Genomic DNA, 26242 nt, shown 5'->3' on the forward strand with positions numbered 1-26242 from the left:
TAATGGTTTTCCACAGTCAAAATACTACCCACTTTATCTTTAAAAAAAAAAATCAAAGAAAAATAATCAAATAATCTTTGCCCATCTTCATTAACATAACAAAAGATACATACTATACATTAGCGGTTAGCGCCAATCCACACTTACAATTTTACATTCTACTCCCTCCATCCCAAAAATAACGACCCATTTGGCCAAAACTTTGTCCCAAAAAGAATGACCCATTTGCATTAAAACACCACCAATTTGCAACAATATTTGTGCAAAATTAGCTTCCCCATATAAAAATTTCATTTTTCATGTTATTTTATTACTTTCTCTCTCTATTTTTTTACAAACCCCATATAAATTTATCTTTCCAATATACTTTTACTTCTTTTTACTTAACTTCCTTAATACCCGCGTAATCAACCCAAATGGGTCGTTCTTTTTGGGACGGAGGGAGTAGTTTACTAAATGATAAAGGATTAAAGGTTTGCCATCTATTCTATTTTACTCATATAGTCATATGAAAGGCATCCTCATTTTATTGGCATTCACAACACAAAATTTACAAATTTTTATGTAAAGATTAATTATTCCCATAAGTTAATTGTTCCCGTCAAAAATTAATTGTTTAAACTTTCTAATTGATTTTATGGAGTACATTATATCACGCCCCTTATATAAAAGCCTTTTAAATAGATGGTATTTAAGCCTAAGATTATTTTTGTCCAAAACAAAGTAAATAAAAAATTTACGCTCCAACATTAATTTTATATTCTACTTTTACGGAGTAGTATTTATTTGAACCATTTTCGAACTTTCCGATTTGTGGGGACTACAAAACATACAAAATACGAGTAACCAAACAATTCCTTTATTATAAGAGAGAGAAAGCGCCATGTGAAATGTGAATGGTTTGGTAATTGTAATTGGTAGTCTTTTACTCTTTCAAACTAGTAGTCATACTAACTACAAAGACCCGACACAAAGACAGAGGAAGATCCAACCAAAGGTATGAATGTTTGATATTCCTTTCAAATTCTTACTCTGATTTGTTGCAGCGTCTGGTCTCATGATCACAATGTTCTACTCATATAATATTGTTCGGAATTAGTTGTCATGTCAATAATCCCGAAATCACTTCATATTAAGTGAAACAACTAAATCCGAACAGAGGGGAGTAGAATATCAGTAAATGTTTTCTCAGTTTATCTTCAAAGACAGTTGTAAGTTGTAATATGTCAGTTCATAAAATTTTCAAAATTGTGATAAGTTACCGTTAGAATGTAGATTGAACAATAATTGCAACTAATAATTTCAACAAACTTAGAATGGGGTAATATGATTGTGGATTTGTGGTTGAATTTGGCTGAAATTTTTTTATTATTATTTTTTTTAAAGAAGAATTTGGCTGAAATTTTGGTAATTGGTCAATATTGCAGGAATGACAGGGGAAAATACAGGTATAAGGGTGTCTGAGGCAGTTTACTTGCAAGAATTGTCTAGAAATCAGCAGAAGAAAACGGTTGATATTTCTGTAGAGAGGAGTAAGTCCTTAAGAGTTCGGTATTACTATGGAGTTATATTCTTGATCACGAATTTCGTCGCGTGGATTATTCGTGATTATATTCAAAGGGTTATCCCTGAAGATCATTGTAAGCTCTCAAAACTATTTTTGTTTTCAAATTATTTTATTTTTCTTTGAAAAAATTTGATACTTGTACAATAGTTGGTTATGAACATAATTTTTAAGGAGATGGCAATGTCATCCTTAGTGCTAATAATGGGAGTAAATTAAGTTTTGTTGTATATGTTCTTTTAATTTGTTTCTACCAAATTATATAAATAGTTGAGTAAGGGGTTGATATAAATACTTAATTATATAAATTGTAGATTATTAAACAATTAGTTGAACAAGGGGTTGATACAAATATAATACTACCTCTGGTCCAAATTACTCGCAACTTTTGGGTATTATTTGTGAGATATAAAATATTCTAAAGTTGCGAATAATTTGGACCAGAGTAATACTTAATTTAAATCGAAACTGCTAATTGTTTGTACGAATTGTGTTTTCTTTTTTTAATTTATTTTTGTTTATTTATTTATTTATCTAAATTTTACAAAGGCCCTATATTCTGCTGCCATGGGTGGGGGATTGAGAATTACATTAGAATTTAGAAAGGTGCGAAGTTTGTGAAAATTTGACATCTATTCTAACATTGTCTATAGATAAAGATCAAGATATACTAGGTAAATTTTTCACATCTTCGAAAATGCAAGTGTTAGAGGTGTAGTTGAAAGTGGGGGGTGGATGAGATTCGAATTCGTGACCTTTGCGTCACGCTGGCTCCGATATAATGTTAGAGGACCAACTCAACCAAAAGCTTAAGCTAAGCTGATGGTTGAAGCCCAAGAATATGTTTTATACTCTATCAGCAAGAGTCATTATTGAACCGATCATTGATTCATGAGTGATCAGATTGTCTATTCGATTACATATAATTATAGGATATTGCCGAATTCACCATACCAGGTCACCTTTGGTATTGATCTTCAAATGTATTTGAAGTGCTCTTTGAGCTGTTGTAGATTATTATAAAATATTTTCGACTGAGGATTTATGTGACTATTAGTGTTGATTTCAAAACTTACATAAGAGATTGTTCAATGTTTAAGGAATTTATCTGATCTAGATTGACATCAATATGTTTAGCTCCTGAACAAGCTAAGTGATGTTTGCTGATGAGCTAAACTTACATAAGAGATTGTTCAATGTTTAAGGAATTTATCTGATCTAGATTGACATCAATATGTTTAGCTCCTGAACAAGCTAAGTGATGTTTGCTGATGATGCTTTTTGTTCTCGTGCAGTTCTTAGAAGTTGTGGAATTGGAGGTCATGACTGCATTCAAACAATTGGAGTCCTTCGGATCAGCTTTGGATGCTTCGTATCCATTTTCAATTATAACAAATTGATTTCTGCAATATTATCAACTTGTCAACCATAACATCAGACTTTTCCTGGTAGTAAAGTGAAGTAGTATACTCGTATAATTCTTGCAATTTCAGTGCAGTAGTCAAAGACTTTCAATCTTAAAATCGCGTAAAAAATAAAGAGTATATCTCTTTCAGGCTGTCACCAGTCTTGAAATTTATGTTTTAAGAGGTTAAAATTCTTTGCTAGAACCCTTAACCTTTAATCAGATATTTTTCGCTCTGATGTTTTTAACAACAGTAAAAACAGCCAAGCTACAAGAAGTTCGTAATGCTTGGCATTCTGGTTGGTGGCCAGCAAAATGTGTTCTGTTAGTTATATCAATGGTGTCTCCTTTCTTTCTCCCTTCAGAATTCATTCACTTCTATGGTAAGTATTAATCAGGAAATTTCATTCCAGCCTTTAATCCGGCTGTCAAAAATCTCAGGATTTGAGTAGAAATGTAGAATTTAGAGCTTATCTCTTCCTCCGAGAGCTGGAAGTGTATTATGTTAACAAAAATATGAATTTCATCCCTTTAACTGCTACATGCTTTCATCGCTGATAAAAATATTAATCAAAGCCTTTGTTTGGTTTTTTCTTTTTGCAGGCGAGTTTGCCCGTATTGGTGCAGGGTATCTTTCTAAATTTACCCTACTCGTTTTATTTGACAATGCTAGAGTATATTCACAACATAAAAACCATCAAATATTGATCTAGTTGACGTATTTTGCTCAATCAAAAAATTTTCTCCTACAAAGTTTTCATTCTTTTTCATCATGTTATTTTGTTTTTCTTCTTTTACTAGCATTGTGGCCAGATTCTGTTGTTCAACTAAATTTATCGATGTGTTAATAAGTAGATAAATAGAACATCATTGCATTCTTTATGCAATTTGGTTTCATTATCGATTAGCAAATTAGCATAGCTCTTTTTTCCTAATAGGTGAACAACCATTAGTGACTCTAGGCTACAATGGTCTTTGCACCAAAACAGATACAATTCTTAAGTTGCAACAGCTATAAGATAAATCTTAAATTTTTCTTGGTATTTTGGTTTAAAGAACATTTTCTGATTTGCTTCTTATATATTTTCTTATTGACCAATTTCTTAATTATGATATTTTTTTTTTTTTTTTTTTTTTTTTTGTAGGATTTTTCTTGCTCTCCAACTCATTAGTGTGATTCAATTTATAGCATGGTGGAATAATTACTGGATGCCTGATGTGAAATTGAAACAAAGGTGTGACTTAAAGTTTCTTAAATTTAGGCTCACATATCATTCAATCCAGAATTCTAGCTTCAGAAAACAAACATCATTCTCTTAAAAAACTCTATGTTCTTGTAAAAAACTTGTCTATGCTCTGCTGTCATTAACTTTTGCGAATGAAGAAACATTACATTAGTTCTGAGATTTATGCTCCCTTTGTCGGAAAAGTGTAGTATAGATTTATGGGATATCCACAACAATGTCTTACTTGCTAAGTAGTAGTTGATCATGAGTGCATCCCACATTTGCAACTTTCATTACAACAAAGTATTCAAACAATGATGCTCCTTTTGATCGTTGCATGTCAAGATGGAGCGTACTAACAATTGTGAACTCCTTTATTCTTCATTAATATCTTTTTCACTGGAGAAGAGGACGTTGATTCACAAAAAAATTTGCTCTAGCTTTGTTCACGCGGTAGTTAATTAATTCTATCTCAAGCACATGTGTCATACATAGAACATACCTTTCTTTTTTACTTTTGCTTATTTGTTTATTTTAATGTATGGCCTATTCTTAGTCAGTTTTCTGTATAATTTGCGATATAAGCTTAATGCTATAAAACTTGCTGATAATGGTTCTTTTTTTGTGCTAGCTGCTCCCTTGGATTGTTTATGTCAACACTTTTTTATGTAGCTTCGATATGTGGAGTTGTTGCCCTATATATCTTGTATGTTCCAAGACCTTCCTGCACACTAAACATATTTTTTATCACGTGGACGGCAGTTTTGCTTATTGTAATGATGCTTATCTCATTACATTCGAAGGTGCAGATCATTTGCTACAAATATTACTTTTTTTTCCCGATGACATTGTTCATATATATTTGCAACTCTTTTGACTGTGGATGTAACATTTGTGGATTATATGCTTCAATTGTTGTATTAGGTCAACAGAGGTCTTCTATCTTCAGGAATCATGGCTGCTTATGTTGTCTTTCTTTGTTGGTCTGCTATCAGGAGGTAAGATGCTTATGCTGGTTGCGATTGAGAACAAGTAAACTACCTATGGAAAGTGAAAATGTCAATTATCTTCAAGACTATATAATTCTCACTTTGTTTTGGCTCTACTCCAGTAATCTTCTTATCCTTTGTTATCTGGTCTAAAATTGAAATGTTTATATCCTCACCATCGAAAACTATTCTAGGGACTTAAAATGATGTTACTTGGACTCGGGGTACTCATGACTAGACTTGCTTGGACCTCTTTAGATTGCCCTTATAACTAGATATATTTTATGTTCTGATCCTTTGTCGTTTGCTTTAAATATAAAAGGTCATATCCTCACCATCAAAGACTATACAAGGGCATATTTCACTTGTTGAATCCAGCTATTTTATTATTTCAACGATGTTAGTCCAAAATGACGTGTCAAGTATCCATGCCTTGGATACTTAAGGTGAAATGATGAGTCCAAGGGCATAGAGAAGTAAAATGTCTAGAAAAGTGTATAATATGTTTGTTCATAAGTAAAATTAGGCCTTCACCCACTGCATTGTCTTGATTGAGTAGTTTTTCTCAAACCGAGCTATATGCTTGTTATCTTTCTGTTGCTTTCAAACTCAACTTTGTTTACGAATGTAAAGTTCCATGAATCTAATATTAATCTTATTACTGAGAGAAAATACGTTTGCAGTGAGCCTGCTGGAGACAAGTGCAGTCCACAGAAACAAGCAGATGGGCATCACGATTGGATGACTGTGTTTGTATGACTTCTTCTGCTTCCTGAAGTTATTCGATAGAACTTGTATTAAAACTGTCCTGTTTTCCTGTTTTCCTGTATTTTAACTTCCCTGCTTAAATTTTACCTTCTTTTTTTCTTTGGCTAAGTTAGGAATGATGAAAAGTCATTAGCCTTTTAAACATGGTTGGGATTTGCTCCTTTCATATTTTTGTCATATGCATGTTCTCTTTTCCTGGAAACCATGGTGTATGACTTTGATCTTTGACTCTTTGAGCTGTTGAATTTCTGTGACTGCTAATAAGGAAGAAATACAACATGTTTGTTTGACAGTTTGAGCATAAGGCTGCTAAAAAAAAGTTAGAACACTAGCTGTAAACACTCCAACCCCTAATACTGTATGATTTTCGTCTGAAGTATCCTTGGCTGATACTGGAATTTTGATAGGATAGACTTTAGTTTTGATACATTGTCACAAAAACATTTAGATGGTGGTATACTGGTATATGTAGTAAATGGTTGAGTAATCTTTGACATATATATTGCATTTCCTAAGTTTTAGCAGTTGTTGGAGCTGCAAGCTGTGCTAGACAATAGGTATCTTTAGTGCATCTGCTTGTCTTGCAGTTAGCTCTAACTTTGTTTAGAATAATATTACGAGACAAGATGACCTTCGTTTTGTTTACTGGTTGCCGTTATGATTCCTAGTTTTGGCTCTTGGTATCTTACATCATTCTATCTTCTCCAGAGCTTCTTCATCGGAATTTGTGCAATAGTAATGGCAACCTTCTCAACAGGGATAGATTCCGAATCATTTCAGGTAAATCATAATTCCCTTTCTTCAAACAAGCCAAGTCGAGTGTCCAATTCTTTCTGTTATACTGAATATATGCCTATAATTCTACGAACTAACTGGCTGAATCAGAGCGGCTTTGAAAATATGTCTTTGAGCTTGTGTGATACAGTCATGTGCAATCAGCTGACAGGGAATATTCTCTCTTGCAATTTTTTTTCCCACAGTTTCGTAAAGTTGAAGTTCAAGAAGAGGATGATATTCCGTATAAGTATGGATTCTTCCATCTGGTGTTTTCCTTAGGAGCCATGTATTTTGCAATGCTATTCATAAGTTGGGACCTCAACAGCTCTACTAAAAAGTAAATACTCAATCATATTTGTTCGTTAAGTTAGCCAACCGCCTCATCTTTTTATTGACTGCATAATTTTCTTGTCGCGATCAGATGGAGTATTGATGTTGGATGGGCAAGCACTTGGGTGAAAATTATCAACGAGTGGTTTGCAGCCACCATATACAGTAAGTGCTCATAAACTCTTGATAGACTTTGAAAGCGATTTTTCATTTTAGTTTGCAATCAACTTGTCACCAAGAAATTTCAGCATCTTTACCGGAAAACGCCTATTAGAGTATTAGCTTTGTTCATGCAGGAAATATTATTTACTGTTACTGTCTAACAACTATTTATAACTGACTTCTAAATTTCTAATACTTCGTATGAGAAAATATCTTCCATTAGACCAATTTTTAAATTGATTTTCCACATTTGAACTAACTAAAGCCATACACAAGTCTCGAACAACAAAGAAAATATAGTAATCTTTAGTGAACTTGCCTCGTAGTTGTATAAATTTGAGGTAATTAGAGGTGTAGAAGTTAATAAAACAGTCTAAAGTTCAAACTTGCAGAAGCTGGCAAGCTGCTAATTTTAACTAATCATTTCCTGCCTCCGTCATTTTTCTTTATAATTTTTGTATACAGTGTGGAAGTTGATATCACCTGTTGTAAGACAAGCCAAGATCATGGATGACGGAGCTATGCAACCAAATCAGAGATGCTAACAGCTTCATCATAGACAACACTTTTGTAAGTTTGGAAAGATATGTTATTTGGGAGGAATCTGAGCTATGTGGCTTCGGAGGTTGAACCTGAATTTCCAGGGATGCAGGAAGCAATAGGACATTCTTAGCGCGAGTGCCAGTAGATATTTATCAATTCTTTGTTCTTATTTTTCTCTTAGTCAGTTATTCATCAGCTAAGAGAAAATTCATTTTTTTTTCATGCCATTGATATTGATTTGTGCCAAAATACTCCAATGAAATAGAATTAGATCAGGCTATGCATTTTGTCTATTTGACTTCCACTTGCCAGCATTTCTGGTAACTTTCACAGATATATTATATACATAACATTCATGAATGCAGATAATATGTATTTCTGTATCTCAATCTTGTAACAAATCAAGTTTAAACATTTTTTTTTATAAAGTCATGTTTGAGTGTTATACGTTGTTCTATTGATCTCTATCGTAAATGTTACAAAAATATCATCACATTGATTTGGTATGACAAAACCTAAGTGAGTTACTATTTTCACATAACTAACTGCAAAGTGTTCAATTGTTCATATGTGCAGATAATGTAGAGCGATTTAAATTATTGGACACAAGGTGAGTTTAAGTTATGGTCATATATAGAGTTGTCAAAAATTGACCCAATCCAATCATATTTCAATAAGGTTAAAAAATTAAATTACATTTTGACCCGGATGAACCATTTTCCAGTATGACCCGGATTGGTTAGACTCCATCCATAATCGAACCCAAATTTGATTTGACAATTTATTATTACTAATTAATCACCAAATATAGTCATTAGGGCTGTACACAGTTTGGTCTGGACCGTAACCAAACCAGACCAAACCGTATTTTAGCGGTTTGGTTTGGTTTACGGTTTATAAAATTACGGTTTGGTCTCGATTTTTTTGTAAATATGGTTTATGGTTTGGTTTGATTTTGCAAAAATTATAAACCAAACCAAACCGTAAACCAATAAACCGTATTTTAATATTTATATGATTTTTCAATAATTTTTTTTTTATATTATATAAAAAAAATTAAAGAATAAATAAAAAACCATGAAAAATAGATAAAAACTATACCGTCAATACTCTATAATTAATGACTATAATGTAGTACTCATATGAATATCTTTTATTGTTATGTATTATTTTTATTATGTGTTAGCACTTGATATTTTTATTGTAACTTTGTAATACAATTTAATCCGTTTGGGCTACTTATTTAAACATTATTATAAATTAGTGAAGTATTATTTGACAATTTTTGGGAAAAAAATATCATCTCATCATAAACCGCAAACCAAACCGCACCAAACCGTATTATTACGGTTTGGTTTGGTTTGATTTCAATACTAATATGGTTTGGTTTGGTTTGAAAAATTTACCAAACTGTATTTTGCGGTTTGGTTTGGTTTGGACTCAAACCGCACCAAACCAAACCATGTTCACCCCTAATAGTTATATAGATATACTTAATAATTCATTGTTTATAGTAACTAGATGTTAAAGGGCAAATTTGAACGAGTTGTAGGTTGTAAATGATTAAATGGGTTGTACATTTTGCTTAAAAAAGGGTCATGGGTTATAAACAGTTCAGGATTCAAGGATTATGAGTTATATACACAACAAGGTACTAAACTTTGGCAAATGTATCAATTAAGGTACTGAACTTTCATTTGTATCAAATAGAGTACTATAACCTTAACTGAAGGTAAACTTTCCGTTTGCCACTGATTGTAATCGGTTAAATACTATTTCCTTAAAAAAAAAATTATTTCTGAAAATTAAAAAAAAAAAAACCTCACACATGGACATGAACCCAGCTCGTTCAACTTTCTCTTTCTTTCCTTTAATGGTGGACAAGCCATTCCTAATACCATACTTCATAATCTCACAACCACCCACAATGATATAAAATTGAAAACATTAAATTCGAAAATTAACAAGAAATTACCCACAAAATAAAACATTAGATCTGAAAATAAACCAGATTACAAAGAAAAAAAATCTAAAAATATGCCCATTGCAAACCAGCCCCGCCCCGCCCCACCCCCACTCACCGCATGAACTACGTACAACCGCCGGCCCTAACCACCGAAATTTCACCCCATATCTACCCAAAACCCAACCTTAACCACCGAAACTCACCCCAGTCATTCCCAATCAGCCCAAAACCCTAAAACTCGTAAAATATAATTAGAAAGAGAGAGGAGTAGAAGCGACGGCGGTGTACACGGTCAGTAGGGTGGCGTTGTTCTACAGTGGGGGAGGCCGTCTTTTTAATTTTATATAAAGGAGAGTGGATTTGAAGTTGATGATGAATGAAGATGAAAACCCAGAAGTTAGAAGAGAGAGAAATTAAAAAGATTTCATTTTTTTATTTTATTTACAATGTTAAGTGGTTAAAGAGAGAGAAATTAAAAAATTTTGTTTTCTTTTATTTTTTTACAATGTTAACCGGTAATATTAGGTAAAAGGGAGAGTTCACCTGTTTCAGTACTCAAACTGGTACAAATGTAACTTTAGTACCTTATCTGATACATTTGCCAAAGTTCAGTACTCTCTAGTGATATTAACTCTAGGGATTATAGGTCAATTTATACAAGTTAACCTTGGGTGGAAACAATATTGGGTTTACACGTGTCAAGTTAATTTTAAACATTAACACAAAATAGTTCATAATATGTTAAATATGGGCTTGGGCCACACTCGCAATCAAGAAAGAGCCTATTTTAAAAGTTCAAGGAGGTTCCATCCTAAAATCATATGACAATAAGAGAAGTAGTCCCTTATCCTTAAGGGGGTGTTTGATAAGTGGGAATTGGGGCTTGGGAATGGGAATTGAGAAAATGGGAGTATGTATTGTCTTGATTGTTTTGTGGGAAGGGGAATTCTATGTGGGATTAGGAATGGGAATAAAATTGCTTTATTCCCATGATTTTATTACTTGGGGGGGGGGGGGGGGGGGGGGGCCGCAAGTAATAGAGATGGGGATTGGGAATATATAGGAAAAGACCATTTTGGCATTGGTGAAAGCATAAGGATATCATATTAGTAAGGGTGTTATTGTAAATTTGTTATTTATTACCAATTAATTCCCTTCACACCCCAAAACAAGGGATTGTAAATATTTTATTAAATTCCCAACTATAAATCCCAATCTCATTCCACTAGTAGAAAAATACAAATAGGCACCCCCCTAATGGCACCGGTTTAGGCCAAACCGGTGCCAAAAACCGGCCTAAAAATGAGCAAGTTTTTGAACAAAGAGAAATGGCACCGGTTCAGCTCAAACCGGTGCCAAAAATAAAAAGGGCACCGGTTTGAACCGGTGCCTAACCAAACCGGTGCCTAACTGAACCGGTTTTTATTTATTAAAAAAAAAAAACCCGCCCATTTATATACCCCAAACCCTAAATAATGACCCTATTCTCTCTCTCCTCTCCTCTCCTCTCCTCTCCTCCGTCTCTTTCTCTCTCCTCTCCTCCTCTTTCCTTCTTGCTCAGGCCAATTCACCATCGATCTTGCTTCTTCATTTCTATGTATTTCTGAAACTCCTCCTCCTTTCTATCACTTGAAGATGAAAAAGAAATGGAAGATAACAACAAATCGAAGACCAAAAACCGTGGTTTGATGTTGTTTTCGACTTTGATATTTTTCGATTTTAATTTCAATTTAGATTTTGATTTTGTTTTTCAAGTTGCATGCGGTTTTGGGGTTTTGATTTCGTGATTTTCAGGTTTTTTTTCGATTTTCAAGTAATTTCGATGTTTTATTTTCGTTTTTCAATTTTTTTTTTCAATTTCTGGGTTTTGTTTTTCGATTTTTTTTTTCAATTTCTGGGTTTTGTTTTTCAATTTCTGGATTTTTTTTTTCAATTTCTGGGTTTTGTTTTTCGTGATTTTCTGGGTTTTGTTTTTCAATTTCAAATTTGATTGTGTTGTTTTCGATTTTGATTTTGTTTTTCGATTTCAATTTCAATTTCGATTTTGATTTTGTTTTTCAAGTTGCATGCGGTTTTGGGGTTTTATTTTCGTGATTTTAAGGTTTTTTCGATTTTCATTATTTTTTCAATCTCTGGGTTTATTTTATTTTTGTTTTCAAGTTTGTTTTAATCAAATTTTTAATCAATTTCGATTTTGATTTTTTTTTTTTCAGATTTTGATTTTTTTTTTTCGATTACAATTTTTTTTGTTTTCTGGGTTTTTGTTCGATTTTAATTTTTTTGTCGATTTCTAATTTTTTTTCTGGGTTTATTCGAATGTTGTTAGATTTTTTTTTTGGGGTTTTTTTTAATCGAATTTAATTATATTTATTTTCTGGGTTTTTTTATATCGAATTTAATTTTATTTATTTTGTGGGTTTAATTCTTTTTTTAACTGTTCTGGGTTTTTTTTATTTTTTTCGCAGCTTGTTCATTTTAATCAATTTATTGTTGATGTTTTAATTTGCGCAGGTATACATAATCCAAGAATCAAGAATCAAGAATATGGGGATTTTTAGATTGTGATGTTGTAATATTTTTTTTTTATTTATATTGTAGTTTTTTTTTTTATTTATATGTGTAATTGTTTTTGATTTATAAGTAATTTTTTTTTATTGATCTATGCTGTAAAATTTTATTGATTATATGTTAAACAGAATCGTTTATATTGATTGTGATGTTTGATTTATATTTTGTGTTTTTATTTAATTTAGTGTATTTAATTTTTAAGCAAAAAAAACAAAAAAAAAAAAAAAAAAAAAAAATTGATTTTTGGGGGTTTTTTGGCACCGGTTAACCGGTGCCAAAAACTTTGAAAAATAATTTAGTGGGCCTTTTTGGCACCGGTTAACCGGTGCCTATTCCACCCTATGGCACCGGTTTTGAACCGGTGCCAAAAACTTGGTTTTTGGCACCCCTCACATAGGCAGCGGTTCAAACCGGTGCCTTAGACCGGGTTTGAACCGCTGCCAAATGCATTTTTTCACCTAGTGTTCCCAACCCTCTAATCCCCAAATTTCTATTCCCACTTGCCAAACGCCCCGTTAAGTGTTTAACTCTTTGATCTTTCATCAATATGGAGACACTTACCTGTGTTGTTTGGGAAGGTTATGCCTCAAAGTCTCAAACACTTCCCCTAACATCTAAGATCACATGTGATGTTTCATGGGGTCATATTGCATTTTCACACTCTCCCTCACATGGACCCATTCAATTTGGCCCAAAGTACATTACAACCATTAAGGTTCCAACCGTGGACCAAATTGAGTGGGTCCTAAGACTCCTAACATGTGAGGGGGAGTAAAAGAATGCGCTATAGCCCCATGAAACATCACATGAGACCAAATTTAAGGGATTTTACATGCGAGGAGGAGTATTGAAGTACTCCCTCCGTCCCTAATTGTTTGCTCCACTTGCTTTTTTGGTTGTCCCTAAAAGATTGCCCCATACTATTTTTGGCATCTTTTTCCACTTGTTCATTCTCTATCTCTCTCCTCATTGATATTTGTGTCAACCCATGTGCACTTTTTTTGCCCAAAGCCTTAATAAAGTGATTTTTGTGGTTGGGGCAAATAATTAGGGACTAAGGGAGTATAAGCTTTCAAAACAACACATATTATAGAGACTTCTATTCGTAATTTATAGTGTTATTAAAAATCAAAGGGATAACATGTTATTGACATGTCACCCTTCATTCATTACGACTTAGGGCTTGTTCTCATTGACTGAAATGAGTTGAGCTGAACTGAACTTATTAGAACTGAACTTATTAAAGTTGAATTGAACTAAACTGAACTTATTAGAGCTGAACTGAACTTATTAGAGCTAAACTAAACTGATCTGAACTTTCAGTTCAGTTCAGCTTTAATAAGTTCAGTTCATTTCAGTTCAGCTCAGTTCAGTCAATCAGAACAGAAGAGCACTCACGACAGTAAGCAATAAAATGCTCATGAACATTTTGTTAAGAAAAAAGCATAAAATTATTCATCCCATCAATGAGCAAAAGTTAAAATGCTCATGAGCATTTTATAATTTGCTCATCAGATGAAAATTGTGGATGAATAGTAAGTATTGGGCCTATATTGAAATTGCAAGTGTAGCTATTAAATTGTAAGAGAGAGAAATGTTGACGGGTATTAAAAGAGGTAGGAGAGAGAATGGTGAATACATTTATTTATTTATTAATAATTGATGGGATAAAATATGATCATAAAAAATGCTCATGAGGAAAATAAGATTGGAAGAGAGAAAAAGTGGATAGAGAGAGAATGAGGAAACAAAAAAATGTTCACTGTTGTGAGTGCTCTTAGTGTCACATGATTAATGACATGACAAGTCTATAAAACCTAAACAACTTATCTTCTGACCTCTATTATTATTATGCCAATTCAATCACCTTAACATAATAATTACCTTATTATCGATGCGTTCTATTCATCTGATTTTCTCTAATTTGAACTTAACTGAACTTATCCGAACTTATTAAAACTTGTTTTAGTTGTAATTTGAACTTGGATAACACTTATCAAAAATTATTTTTCCCGAACTGAACTTATTAGACCTGAAATAAGTGAAAATAAGGTGAACAAAACAGACCCTTATTAATCTATTAACTATTACTAATATAGAAGTTGCTGACATCATCATTACCCACGTGTCACTTTCTCAATAAAAAATTTCACGCCTAAATGCAATGATGATGTCACCTTTTTTTTTTTTTTTTTTTGTAGAGCTATCATATTTAACATTTTTGAAATTTAAATATTAGAAGCTTCTACATTACAACTAAAACATATCAATTTATCGTTGGAAATTGAAATAATTTTTATTAGCACACTAATAAATGACCTCCAACATTGAACTATAAATTAGACAACGTTGAACAGATACTATATAATAATTTTGATTAACATAAAAAATTTAAAATTATAAAATATAAGTAATTCTTATTTATATTCATGTATAATAGCGATTTTTTTTAAAGTGTACAAATTAAAAATAGGCTTTATATAAACCGTGCATCGTACGGGTTCTAACCTAGTATATTAATAAAATAAACAATAAGTCGAATCCAACAAGATCTCACATGATTCTATTATTTGTTTTATTAAGAATATTTTACAATAAAAGATTATGAAGTTTGACCCAAATTTTTACAAAGGAGCTTTGTAAAATTTTTTGTAAAAATTTAGGGACAAAGAAAATATTACTCCGTAGTTACTCGGACAAATTGACAACTCAACAAACTACAAAATCAGCAACATGCATGGTATCAACCAAGCCAGTATTAAATTTGTGGGTAAAGCCAAATACGGAGTATGAGTTAGCCACAAAACATGAATAGGCCAATGTTAGAGCGAGTTTAAAAACGACCATACTTTGAAGTTTAAACCACAAGTTAAGCATATAGTACTTGGTACCATTTATGGCACCATCTTGGTCCTTAGGACATCAAATGGGTCATAAATATTCGCATCATGAGATCAACATTTTTCAATTGTCAATTTGTCATACATACTCATTTGATTTACTAATTTTTCTCATAACAAATTAGGAGTGAACAAGGTCAATCTGTTTTTCCATTTCAATAGCTCTGCTTGTTTAATCTTGAATGATAACCTTTTAGGTATTTGAAAGTATGTTTTAAGGAAGGTGTAATTGAAAATATATAGGAAATGATAAGGGCTTACATAGCTAAAATCTAATTATATGAAAAGGATCGGATACAATTTAAGAATTTTGGTAAACGCAATTTACTATCTTATCTCTCATATGTGATTCTTTATTGACTGTGTTAAGTTAAAAATTGAAAACTTAAAAGCTAAAACGGATCATGTTAGCTAATTTTGACTAGCGGATTATATTAACTGATTATATTAGCTGATTGTATAAAAGTACTTTAATTCAGTTAAGCTCAGTTCAGTTCCTAATTTCTTCTTTTATAAACAATTCAATTTAGCCCAATTTATTTCAATTCAACTTCAATCAGTTCAATTCAGTTCAGCTAAGTAAATCAGATTAGACCCTTAATAAACCTAAAAGTATAAAAAAAGAAATTATATATTGAGTATTAAAATTTAGGCAAGGTAGTAGTGTTAATTTTGTTTATTTCAATAGAAATAGTGATTTAAAAAGAATTTCAACAAAAATAAAACAATATTTTGTTTTGTCTTATTTAATCGACATTAAGGCGGCTCTCACACTCACGCGACAACCTCTTTTCGGTCGTTCGAATTTTGGACTACGACGGTTAGGCATACCATGGTTCAGACATACATCAGGGCAGACTCCGTATATACCCCGACGCAACCTTTTCTCATTCGCCTAATACGACTTGGTTTCACCTTTTTTGTACCTAGATGGTTAGTCGTACCACGTTCTGGGCAAAAACTAGCACAGACATGTCTGGCCTCAGCTGCTACGCGGTTTTTTCTTCGTTTGTTACGACCAAAATAATTTTTTGGTACTATGCAGTAGCCCTACAATTACATAAATATTATCATCGCCATTTAATTGTCTATCATTTTAAGGTAAATTTTTACACTTTATTGATTTTTTCTCTCAAAGATTTTTTTTTTATTTGTAATTGATAAAATTTATTTGCGGTCAATTTTCCAAAAATTTGAATAGTTAGTAGTTGTTGAATCGAGAAAGCGTGAAGAATTGAGTTATTGCAGCCATGACGGTTATTGAAAACAGCGTCACACCGAGTGAAAACCATTTCAAAACGATTGATAGCAACATGATTATTTTAGTGTCTTACCAATTGTCGGGTGAGTCTTTCAATTCGATACTTTGTTTTAACTAATTTAAAGCATTATTTTAAATTTGTTTCTATTAAATCTAAACAAATTTTATATACACTCTAATTCAAGTTTTATGTCGAAATATTTATCAAGAAAATACGTAGTATTGGATAGGATATAAAACAATATTTATGTTCGACAACTACCAAAATCATAAATTAATATATGAGTAAATAATACACATAAAAAATATTGTCTTTTATTGCGATACTTTATTTTTCAACATTGATGTGATCCTTGATTGAGATATATACTAAAATAAACACATAATATAGTAACAAGTGGCATCTCTTGATGTACCTTTAATTTATTTATTTTTGGTAAATATCTACATATAAACTTTTAAGGCGGTGTTAAGTACTAAACGGAGTACAAATAACCTAAATGCAGAAATTTATTATTAATGTAAAAATAATAAAAGAATAAAACACCCTTGTATAACTTTCAAATCCCAATATTCCATTTCACCTCACATACAATATTTATACTATTCACCTTCAATAACGTTTTCCCCAAAATCAACCCAACAATTCTCTAATGTACCTCTCCTATTCCATGAAATTCTCTTAGTTTTCAAGGAAAACTATTCAAAAATTTGTTTAACGACAAGAAATTTATAACAAGTACAAAAAAAAAACTAATATCATATAACTAATATATAAAGCTAAACTTTTAGCCAGGTCACGAGACAACGAGACTTGACATTCGAACTTTTGCCAAGTGTCGCGTCACGTCATATAACTAATATATAAAGCTAAACTTTTAGCCAGATCACGAGACAACGACACTTGGCGTTCTAAGTTTTTTCCAAGTGTCGCGTCACGTGGATTAATTTAAATAGATTTCATAAGATTAAAAAAAAAAAAAAAAAAAAAAAAAAAAAAAAAAAAAAAAAACTAGTTTAAAATTCTATTTGGATAGAATTTTAGGATAAAACTATTAGTTATTTTAAAATTTGATACATAAATTAAAATATTATCTTAAAATTCAATAAACAATCTGGGCATTGCACTGGGCACAAAACTAGTATATACTTCCTCCGTTCTGTTAATATTGCAACAAGGAGGAAATTACGCATCCCAAAACACATTTTGTATGCTAAATATCTATAATTGTGTAAGAGTAAAAATTATAAAAAGTTGATATTATGAAAGTATTTTATGAGACGAATCCAACAAGCTAGGTCCCACTTGACTATATTTTTCTTAACGTATAACTCATATTATATGGTCAACACAAGAGTGGTGAATAGTGTAAAAAGTCCATTGTTGCAATATTAATATAACGGAGGAAGTATATATATAGGGGAGTTTTTCTCGAGTTTTTAGAGAGTCACGTAGTATTTTATTTTTTCAGAGCGCCATGTAGGATAATAAATTTTAGTGGTAGCCAATTAAATACGAGGTTACTAAGTTCTTTTAGAATTAAATAATTTAAATGACACGTAAGCAAAATTAGCAAATGAGATTTCCCAGTTTAAATTTATTAAATATAAAATATTACTCCATCCGTTTCATAATGTTAGTCCCATATAGAATCAATCATATAAAATAAGAAAACAAATATATTTGGAATCTAACATTAAAGTGCAACATAATTCATAATTAGTTTACCTTATTTAACTTTTTTGATTTTTTATTAGGAAAGCACAAGTCATGATTGCATAATTTAAGGTAAAAATTTCCTTATTTAGAGTTATGTCATTAATCCACAATCAATTAATTACATAAAAAAAATCAAGATATAAATGAATTATATCAATATGTGTAGATCTTTTTGAAACGCCCAAAATATTATATGAGACTAACATTATGAAACAGAGAGAGTATATTTTTTTTGATATTAGGAATTTTATCTAAATATATATAAAAAAAAATAAAAATTTGTTATGAAATATTTGTGGATATCCATTATCCTCCTTTGTATCATTCCGGAACAATCAAGATCTAGGGTTATCCAATCAAACCCTAATATATTGTATGTATATATACACCTTATCATATGGAATAAGATACACAGATTTATTCTCTCCTCAATTCTTCTCTTATTCCCTTTATTTCACAACACGTTATCAGCACCAAATCTAACCAAATGAGCATAATATCAAGGGAAGTCTTAGATTGTTAATCTCGATATTGGCAATCAAAGTAACCGTAAAATTCAATACGATGGACTCGTTTGATTGATTAACCGCAAATATTAATGCTGCCAAAGGTACGCTTATTTCTGTTTTTGACGACATGCTAAAATCATACTCTAGTAGTTATACACCTTTTGTATGTAAGCCACAATTAGAATTTAGAATTAGATTATTGATGATTAATCGATTGAATGGATTACCTAGAGTATTAGATCTGATAGTCAAAGGTCCACATATGATTTATTATTTCATCAATTAATTTGTTCTGAATAATTTCTTGATTGATAATAATTTCTTGAGTGATAGTATTCTTGAAGATAAAATTTTGGATCAGGTTTAATTTGGGCAATATTATATGCTGACAATGGTTTTCATCCATTTAAATTGCATAATTAATAATAATGACCATTACGCCTCCTCATAATCTATGTATGTTTGTTGTTTCGTTTTGCCAGAGTATATTATATAGTTAAGCACAAATTTCATCTACTATATCTAATTGGATCCATGTTTAAGAATATATATATATATATATATATATATATATATATATATATATATATATATATATATATATATATATATATATATATATATATTAGTCCGTGTCGCTTGCCTTTAGCCTCATATTAGACAATGTTTATTTACTGTATTTGTTTGGTATCTTTCAAATCATGTCATGATTTTGATGATAGGATTGACATAATCTTAGTGATAATATCTTTTTATTATCCTCCTTAATTATCTCCTATAAACTAGATGTACATATCTACCATACTCCCTAGATTGACGTTGACTTATATTCTCAAGCTTTATGAAGGAAATCATCAATAAAACATTCTCTACACTTGTATCATATGTTGCTCGTACTTGATTATTCTTTAATTCACACACATGTATCATGAACTATATCCCAACACTGTTGCAATTATTAATCCTTTATGGATGTCATTATGTGTCAATTTTATTCTATGTCTAATGACTCGTGATGGCTACTTATGGCTACTTAGCATTGCTCTCATGATCTTATGTACCTGATGTGGTTAATTATTCGATTTGTTTATAATTCTACCATGTATGCAGTAGCATTATACTTATAGTACTCTATTAAACCTATTACTTTCATTCATGATTATGTGATTGGAGAGAGAGAAATGATTGAAAAAAAAATTAGATAAATAAAACCGAGCAAGTATATTGTTTGCGGAATAGATAGTTTTATAAGCATGATTAAGTTATTATATGATGTTTCTTATATATGACATCAGATTCTTATATATGATAATTAATTATAATGGTTAATAACCATGACACCGCTATTATATGAGATACTTATGATTTACTTTGAAGTGGATAATAAGACAAGGAGTGTATTACTAGTAATTTTATTTCCTTAAGTATAATATGAAAACATACATGTACATGATGACTTACAAATGTCCAACAATAGTTTCTAAGGTATGTTGTTGGCTATATTATCCTCCGTAAGCAAAACCAATGTATGTAAAGTGAAAATAAATACATAAATAAATACTTTGAACAATCGATATATTATTATATGGTCTTTGAGTAGATATCCTTGATTCCAACTTTGGGTTAAAAGTGGAGATCCTTGATCCCAACTAGACTATTAGCTCATTCCCAGAAGTTAATGAGCAATCTCAAGATTGAAACAATAATAATACTATAAGCATGTTTGCATGATGTTATTTTGATATAATTCATTGAAAATTCATGAGAATTACCAAAACGATTACATATATTAGCTATTTGAGCAAGAAATAGTGTTATGAGTTCAAGAAATTAATCCACGACATTACTTGTGAGCAACTTTTTTAAAAGTATATTTATTATGCCCACACTTATAAGAGATTAATATGATTAATATAATTGGGCTAGAGAAAAATAATAACTTTGCTTTGTTTGATACATGCATTGCTAAAAGAATTTATGGCTTGAGAAGAAGATGAATTTAAAGATTGTTGGACTAGTTTTATACCCCCATATGCAAGGAGTAGGGGGAGATAGTGTTTATTCCACTGTTTTTATGTAATCCTTGCACATGAATAATTAAATATGTTAATGGTCAGTTTGGTACATACACTAGCCTAAACATCAATAATTTATTTAATAGAGGTGGCCACATGATAATCAAATATTTAGCATGATACCATCCTGAAGATGGATATGAATAAATGTCATTACCTATATAATAGCTATAAATGTACATATTAAGTTGATGTCCTAGGTGGACAAGATCAGTTGCTATTGAACTAGCACACCTGAAGTGTGGTAATGCAAAAGGTTACAACGATAAGAATCCTTGGAACAGGAAAGAAGCACTAATTGACAATGACAAATTTGCGAAAGCTAAGTGACACATTTTATGTATATCCTGAAGAGATCATTTCTAATACATTAAAATGTGATATGATTATATAAAGTACTCTAGAAGAGTATAAAATGTTGTCCAACAAGGTTAACATGTATCAAGATTACAATCAATGCTCCAGTGGAGTATGAGTATTAGTTAATTGTCTTGCCAATTGTAGAAAGAAACACACTGGTGTACTTATATCACATCATTTTCATGGCCATGCATAAAGTATCTCTAATAAGGTGATCACCAATATTATAAAACTGATCATAATTTAAATACTAAAGCAAAAGTGATTGGATGTGATAATTAATAATTAGGCCATCCGGGGTTTAATAAATTCCCGTTATGAAAACCTAAAGTTTCATTTGATATGAAAGAAATAATGTGCTGACGCTCTCTCATGTTAAATATATGAAATAAATTGAATGGCAAGACATAACATTGAGATTGAGCTATATTTAGATTGTGATTTTTAATAGTTTGTGTAAAAAGAAAAGTTCAAGAGATAATATATTGGTCAATCTGAATAATTGGTGACCAGAAGTTCACTAGAATAATTTATATGTTGACAAATATTAGGTGACCAAAAGCTCACCACGTACAAATTACATGTGAAAATTTTAAGTAACTAGTGTTACTATCAACGTTTCTACTGATCCCGAAGATCACCACCTAGTGAAATTACAAAAAAAAAAAAAAAAAAAAAAAAAAGTTTATATTTGTATAACAATTCTCTTGATTGGGGCTATTGTATGTCAGCACATAAGAAATAGAAAAGAATGAAATTCAACTGCACAACATATTTCTCCCCATTGATGCTGAATTATTGATCTCCTGAAGAGAACAAATTGTGAAAGATTTAATAATAAATACATATGTATTATGCAATGTATAGTTAATGAAGAAATAATTTAAAATTGCTCTCTAGAAGAGATAAAAGATTGTTTTAATATAATTATTCTGAGAGATAAATTTTGTTGATTATGATCCTCCCATGAAATGAATTTTATTGTAAATTTGTATACTAAGTTGGTGAAGAACTGTGATGCCCCTATATATGAGATATTTTACCAACTTAGGGGGAGAATTGGAGTAAGTTGGCAAAAATTAATTAAACTGATGATCCCTATATAAATAATGGTAATTTGAAATGTTTTCTAGCCAACTTTCGTCCATATGCTATCAAGATATGTTGCACATTTATGATTTGATTTGTATTCAGTTATGACTCATGTTGCATAGCGTTGAAGATACATTTTGGTCATATTAATTATGTGTATACATTGAGATAAAATCTTGCCAATTGTACTTGAATCACTACACCTGAAGTGTAGGTTGTATATGATCGGTTCCAAAATAAAGATATGTTTAATAGATATGATATTTGGCAAGATAGTGCAGTTAACACTAATAGTGTAATAGTATATAAATACCAAAGTGAATGAAATACCCTAAAAGTGGTATAGATATCTGAATTATTATTATAGATGGCCTATGATGTAAGAAAAATTATGATGGTACCAATGAAAAATGTATTCAGATATCATTGTCAAAATAGCATGCAAATTAAAATTGTACTTTAAGGAATTATATGATGATACCGGTATATGATGGAACCGATAAATAATGCATATGCGTGATATAATGGATTAGTGAATAAGGGATCTGGAATATATGTCCATTTTAATGTCGACATAATGATAATAATAAAAGTTTATCATGGACCAGAAGTCCAAAGAAATATGGATTTTTAAAATCCACACTGTACAGTGTCTTGCATTATTTCGAGTCTTATTTATGTTCATATGCATGTGTGATTCTTAGGTTTTTGGATTATTCATTGCATATGTTTGAAGTTGTAAATGCATTACTCATTGTATAAGTTGTTTATCATATTTTTATATATCATATTGCATGCTTTATTTTCTATATAATAATTGTGGTGTATGTCAATGTTTATTCAAAGTATAGTAAGACATATTTACAACTTTGATGGAAAATTAGAAAGAAATACTTATGTTCCTATGGGCTTATACTTGTGATGAAAATATTGAAAACGTCGATTTAATAACATGTTGTGAATCATGTAAGAAGAGTTCTTGAAGAACTTATATACGACGTTTTTAAATAATCAGCCCTACAAATTTTGAATATTACAATTATCAAACTCTTGAAAATTTTATGTGACTACATCATTGACATCTCAACCTGAAGTTTGGGTATATAAGAGTTAGTGAGATTTACTATTTCTATACGTAGAAAAATTATCGTGTAGTTAATTATGAAACTTCTAAAGAAACGGGATACTTATGCGTGAGACTGTTTCTTATGGTCCAGAAGAACCATGATTAATGTATATAATTGCATATGTTATATTATAATTCATATGAGATTGAAGAACGACATTAATAATGTCAAGTTTTGTCTATTAATGAATGTTTGATCAAATAATAATTATAAATTTCTATTATTAACGACTTCCAGAAGAAGTCATAACTGCATAAGTTTAATTTTTAGAGATAAACACAAGTATGGTGAAATGAAGACACTTCACATGTTCACGTGAAGACCTGAAGAATTGAAGATGCAACTTCAACTTAGGAGAGTCGAAGATCAACGGATGATACTTTACTTACTACATATTAGAAGATATCCAAACATATTGGATTCATCGTTGCGGTACTAGAAGATCTCAAGTACAGTTATGTATTCAACAGGGGGGAAAATACGCGTTGCACTCTTTTTCCCTTAACCATGGTTTTGTCCCAAATTGGGTTTTCCTGGTAAGGTTTTTAATGAGGCGGCATCTCGAGCGTATTACGAAGAATGATGTACTCTTTTTCCTTCACTATATTTTTATCCCACAGGGTTTTTCTTAGTAAGGTTTTAATGAGGCACAGTCTTCGATAATGGACATCCAAGGGGGAGTGTTATGAAATATTTGTGGATATCCATTATCCTCCTTTGTATCATCCCGGAACAATCTAGATCTAGGGTTATCCAATCAAACCCTAATATATTGTATGTATATATACACCTTATCATATGGAATAAGATACATAGATTTATTCTCTCCTCAATTCTTCTCTTATTCCCTTTATTTCACAACAAAATTAGCACATAAATATATTTATAAAGAAAATTATTTTAAAAAATTTAAACAAACACGGGCTTCATCTAGTAAATTAATAACTAATTTCTATTTTTTATTTTTATTTTATAAAGCAATAATTATGTTAAATGAACTAATACTTCATCATTTCTTTCCGTTACATGTTATTTCTTACCGAGTTCCGATTTATTTTTAACGTATCATGTACAAATTTTTATGTTAAAAGCTTGGTTCCTGCAATACGCGATTATAATGTTATATTATAATGATACAGGATATTGTTTGGGCCAAAAGCTAGTTAAAAAAAAAAAAAAAAAAAAAAACATCCAATCCATGACCAACTTTTAAGAGGTTTCGGACTAGAGCAAACTAAAGAGTGTAAATTTAAATTTTTCTACCCGAAAATCAAATTAGTTCTCTTTGGTCTGATCCGTTTTATTTTCGATTCAGCCTGGTTTATCAAAAATTCAAAACCCCTAGCTCTACTAAAAGGGTGATGAACGTCAAAACACTTAAAATGGTGATTAACGTCAAAACACTTAAAATGGTGATTAACGTCAAAACACTCTTTAACATATTTGCGTAAAAAGTTACAATTCAAACGTATTTTGATAATAACCAAAAATAATAGAATTTTTTTTTAAATTACCACCCAAAAATTTATCCATTTTTAAAATAACTATCCGTTTAATTTTTTAATTTTATTTTACCACCCTTTAAATTAAAAACAGATTACCACCCATTTCTAAATTTCGGTGGATTTTTCTTATGTGGGCCCCACCCAACGACTCTTAGTGGTGACCGGAGGAAAATGATCACTAATAGTGGCAATTTAGACAACAAGCTCTTGGTTTTTTTAGTTGTTTTCTTTTGGTTTTAAGTTGTCTTATACTCAATAAACTGGTTTAAGGGGGGTGGAGTGATGTGAAGACATGGTTGATTGTAATGCTTAGACATAACCGTTACTAGCCGTTGGATCGGTCCTCATAACATAATTCCACCAAAACTTTGAAATGGGTGGTATTCTAAGTAGAATTTTAATTTAAGAGTGGTAAAATAAAATAAAAAATTAAACGGGTGGTTATTTTGAAAATGGATACAATTTTTGGTGGTAATTTAAAAAAATTTCAAAATAATATTCTAATTAAAATTTGTATACACATGTTGACCCGTCATAAGCAATTTAAAAAAATGCCTCTAATCAGTTAGACTTAATTTGTAAATTAACAACTTTAAGTCTTATAATGGAACACAATTAAGTTTGAATTACCATATTAATATAAAAATAATAAATAGTTTGCCAAATTCGACAAATTTAAGGTTTGTTCTGATTGACTGAACTGAGCTGAACTGAACTTATTGGAGCTAAACTGAACTAAATATTTTATGAGGAAAGGAAATTAAGAACTGAATTGAGTTGAAGTGAACTGAAGTGAAAATAATCTAAAGAGAACAGACCCTTGGATACACTTTTATTTTGCTTTCAACTCCCCAGTATAAAATTGGTTTTGGTTGATGTATCAAATAATTTTATTTTGCTTTCAGTTCCCCAGCTCCATAATAATTTGACTTCTATCAGAGTAAAGATTACGATCTTTCTTTGTTGATTATTTTATTATTTTTTTTTTTATTAGTATCACAGTATTTTATTTTCTCTTTTGTTCACTACCTTCCAAAATTGAGTAATTCTTGTTAATAAAATTAATGTATGAATGGTTTTGTTGTACTGCACACATTTAGCCCTCAATATCACCTAAAGAAAAAAGCCTCTTCAAATTTCGCACTAAAATGCGCTGTATATATTCTTTTGTGATACAAGTTTAACAACTGCACTTCATTTTGGGTTATATACCAACTCCATAATCATCTCATAACCCCCACCCCCCCCCCCCCCCCCCCCCCTCTTACCTTACCTATATAATCTCCTCTTTCGATACCAATCTCATTCAACCAATAATCCTTTAAAGCATACATTCGAGTGATCATCGATCCCGCACACAAAATTTCTCTCGAACGACAACGTATTGGTCTGGAA

General features: G+C 31.0%; 1 protein-coding gene across 1 annotated transcript; it reads left to right on the forward strand.

The window, feature by feature from the left end:
• Window positions 1-848: 848 nt before the first annotated feature.
• On the forward strand, window positions 849-8098 carry LOC145630810 (uncharacterized). The gene is made up of 13 exons (XM_081682965.1): window positions 849-997; window positions 1428-1640; window positions 2860-2936; window positions 3193-3352; window positions 3573-3597; window positions 4115-4204; window positions 4827-4998; window positions 5120-5193; window positions 5868-5937; window positions 6661-6732; window positions 6933-7066; window positions 7151-7224; window positions 7687-8098. Exons 2-13 carry the CDS (start codon window positions 1430-1432, stop codon window positions 7764-7766), a joined length of 1239 nt encoding a protein of 412 aa, XP_081539091.1. The 5' UTR covers window positions 849-997; window positions 1428-1429; the 3' UTR covers window positions 7767-8098.
• The last annotated feature ends 18144 nt before the right edge of the window (window positions 8099-26242 follow it).

This window comes from Chenopodium album, chromosome 5 (assembly GCF_948465745.1).
Source record: "Chenopodium album chromosome 5, dcCheAlbu1.1, whole genome shotgun sequence".
In the NCBI taxonomy this organism is placed as follows: domain Eukaryota; kingdom Viridiplantae; phylum Streptophyta; class Magnoliopsida; order Caryophyllales; family Amaranthaceae; genus Chenopodium; species Chenopodium album.